A 2500-nucleotide genomic window follows, 5' to 3' on the forward strand; every position below is an offset into this window, starting at 1 on the left:
CAGACACACACACACAATGCTTTTATTTGGACCTTAACACAGGGGAAGATTCACAGATCCAAACATTGAAGGAAGTATGTTACAAACTTAGGCAGGTCTGATCAAACACAGAATGCATTGTGCTATTTTCATTCTTTCTGCACTGCATGATTATGGGTAAACCTGATTATGGGTAAACATTGTTTCCAGATGGATATACTACCGATTATTGCAGAAATGGAGCAGTACTTGCTTAGTCCACACAGGAGCAGGCTTGCTTAGTCCACACAGTTGCAATCCACGTAAAACATGTTTGTGCACATGCCCAAGACTCCCAAACAGTAAGTTTGCATTGAGCCCCATGTTTGTGACATTGTCAGCAACTGGCTGATATTTCAACAGCTTGGAGTACACACAAACACACATTCACACACATACACACACACACACACACACACACACACACACACACACACACACAGATCACACATGCCAGGTGCCAGCTGTCTCTTACTGTCTTCCTCCGTGCTCTCCTCAAAGGCAGGATTGTCTACGCCCGACTCCTCCGTCCACATGGGCACGCTGCTGCAGGTGGTGGTGGGGCCTGTGGGGGGCGACGGCGAGACGTCCCTCAGGGTGGTCTGCGGCGAGCGCGGAGGGTCCGTCACCATGGCCCTCTCCTCCACACACTCCAGCCTGGGCAGGTCCAGCACCGCACGCTGGCTCTGGGTGCCTGGACACCTGTGCCACACACACACACATACCAGGTATGAAAACGCACACACATACACAGCACATATGAACACACACACACACACATACATACATACCCTGGGAAAGAGGGTCCATTTGTACTGACAATATTGGTCAAAACTGCCACATGCTGGAACATGACTATACTGACCTACTGCATCTCTTCGTTTTTGACATGCGGTATATTCAATCACAATCTATCATCATCATTCATTATAAAACAGGTCAATGACACTCCAAATCCAAACTTTATTCCAGCCAATGAATTAGCTTTAGCCCTGTTGCTTGGTCCATTGCTGAGGAAAGGCTTCAAAATCTGTATCGATAGTGTGCTAAGTAGTGTGTCCCTAAGGGGTTGCCGTAAACCACAGATAGGCTCCTATGTATCAGCGAGCGAGTGGCCGCGTGGTTAGTTCGGTTGAGTGGATTTAGCAACCTTGGCAGCTGACTAACACCTGATTTGACCTGTAATCCCAGTGATAGTGCCAATTAAACGCTCGATGGGATTAAGGGTTGCTGTGCGTGGGCACAATTGTGGATACAACAACACTTCGAGGACATGACACGGCCTCAGTGTCTTAGAGATGTATCCAAACAGAGGTCTGTGTATTTTGTGTATTTTGTGTGTGTGAGAGAACACAAGACCGCTCAGGTTAAGTCCCTTCTGTTGTTGCTCCACAGTAACACTATCTGTGGGGACAGAACCTCATGACAACAATGAGCCGCTAGCCCAAGTAACACACGCACACACACACACACAACCTAACTCTCCTGAGTCACTTAGTAATAGTAAGGATTTTGAATATCAAAGTAAAGCCTAACTGTAGAGGAGCATTGAAAAACAAAGTTAACATGTGCTTTTTGAAAATCATCAAATAAACTCAATCAACACTGTTCTGTAACAGAACTCACTGGGCTTTGCATGTTACACATATAGTAGGCAACATGTTTCTTCCAACTCCAACTTAGTTAGTTGACAATAATGTTCTTCACATTCACGAGTCTCGAAACTCATCCGAGTCCAAGTGAAATCTCTAGTCACAAACACCAAACAACCAAAACCACTTACAAAAAAGGTGCCATCAAACTATCCCACTACCACTGAGCACTTAGACCTGCCCACGACTCACCATAGCCCCGGGTTGCCTTTGGCAGTCTCGCAGAAGAAGTGATTGAAGAGGTTTCTGGAGTTAAAGTTTCCCAGCATGTTCCCAGCACCCACGGCTGCGGGAACGGCACTGGTCAAGAGCGGCGCCTGGACTGGGAATGCGGCGCATGATGCCGGGAGACTCTGGGCCCGGCAACTAATCTCCCATCACATGACTAAGGGGCTAAATAATCCTCTGATGGGATGTCAGAGGAGCGCTCTCCGGGTGAAAGTGAACACACACACACACACACACACACACACACAACCTTAACATCTCCCAACGCTTACTAGTGTCATGTCTAAGAAACGACTAGGACCCGAAACATCACAAGTGAAATACACAAGAAAAGAAACATTAAATTAGTTTGGCATCTAGCATATGACGTTATACTTCTTCATTTTGTCACATTTCCTTTTCTGTCAAGCACCTATAGGATTAACTTGAGGCTGGATATGTGAATCTTTGTTGACTTTTACTTCCTCTGCCAGTGTACTCAGAGTTCACCTGGTGGGGCTGAGTTACCAGCAACACAACTATTACCGGTTTGACTCCAAGGACATACAGACTGATAGAATGTGGACCCACCTATTGCAGTATATTGCTAGGGATTGCAATTG

At 46.4% G+C, this 2500-nt stretch overlaps 1 protein-coding gene across 1 annotated transcript in view; it reads right to left on the minus strand.

Annotated features, from left to right (window-relative positions):
- The window catches only part of lnx2a (ligand of numb-protein X 2a), an 18069-nt gene that overhangs the window by 9176 nt on the left and 6393 nt on the right, over positions 1–2500 (minus strand). The window contains exon 3 of the mRNA XM_048267076.1: positions 494–720. Coding sequence (XP_048123033.1) covers positions 494–720 — 227 coding nt within the window. The remainder of the gene's footprint in view (positions 1–493; positions 721–2500) is intronic.

The sequence above is a fragment of the Alosa alosa genome, chromosome 16 (assembly GCF_017589495.1).
Source record: "Alosa alosa isolate M-15738 ecotype Scorff River chromosome 16, AALO_Geno_1.1, whole genome shotgun sequence".
Lineage (NCBI taxonomy): Eukaryota > Metazoa > Chordata > Actinopteri > Clupeiformes > Clupeidae > Alosa > Alosa alosa.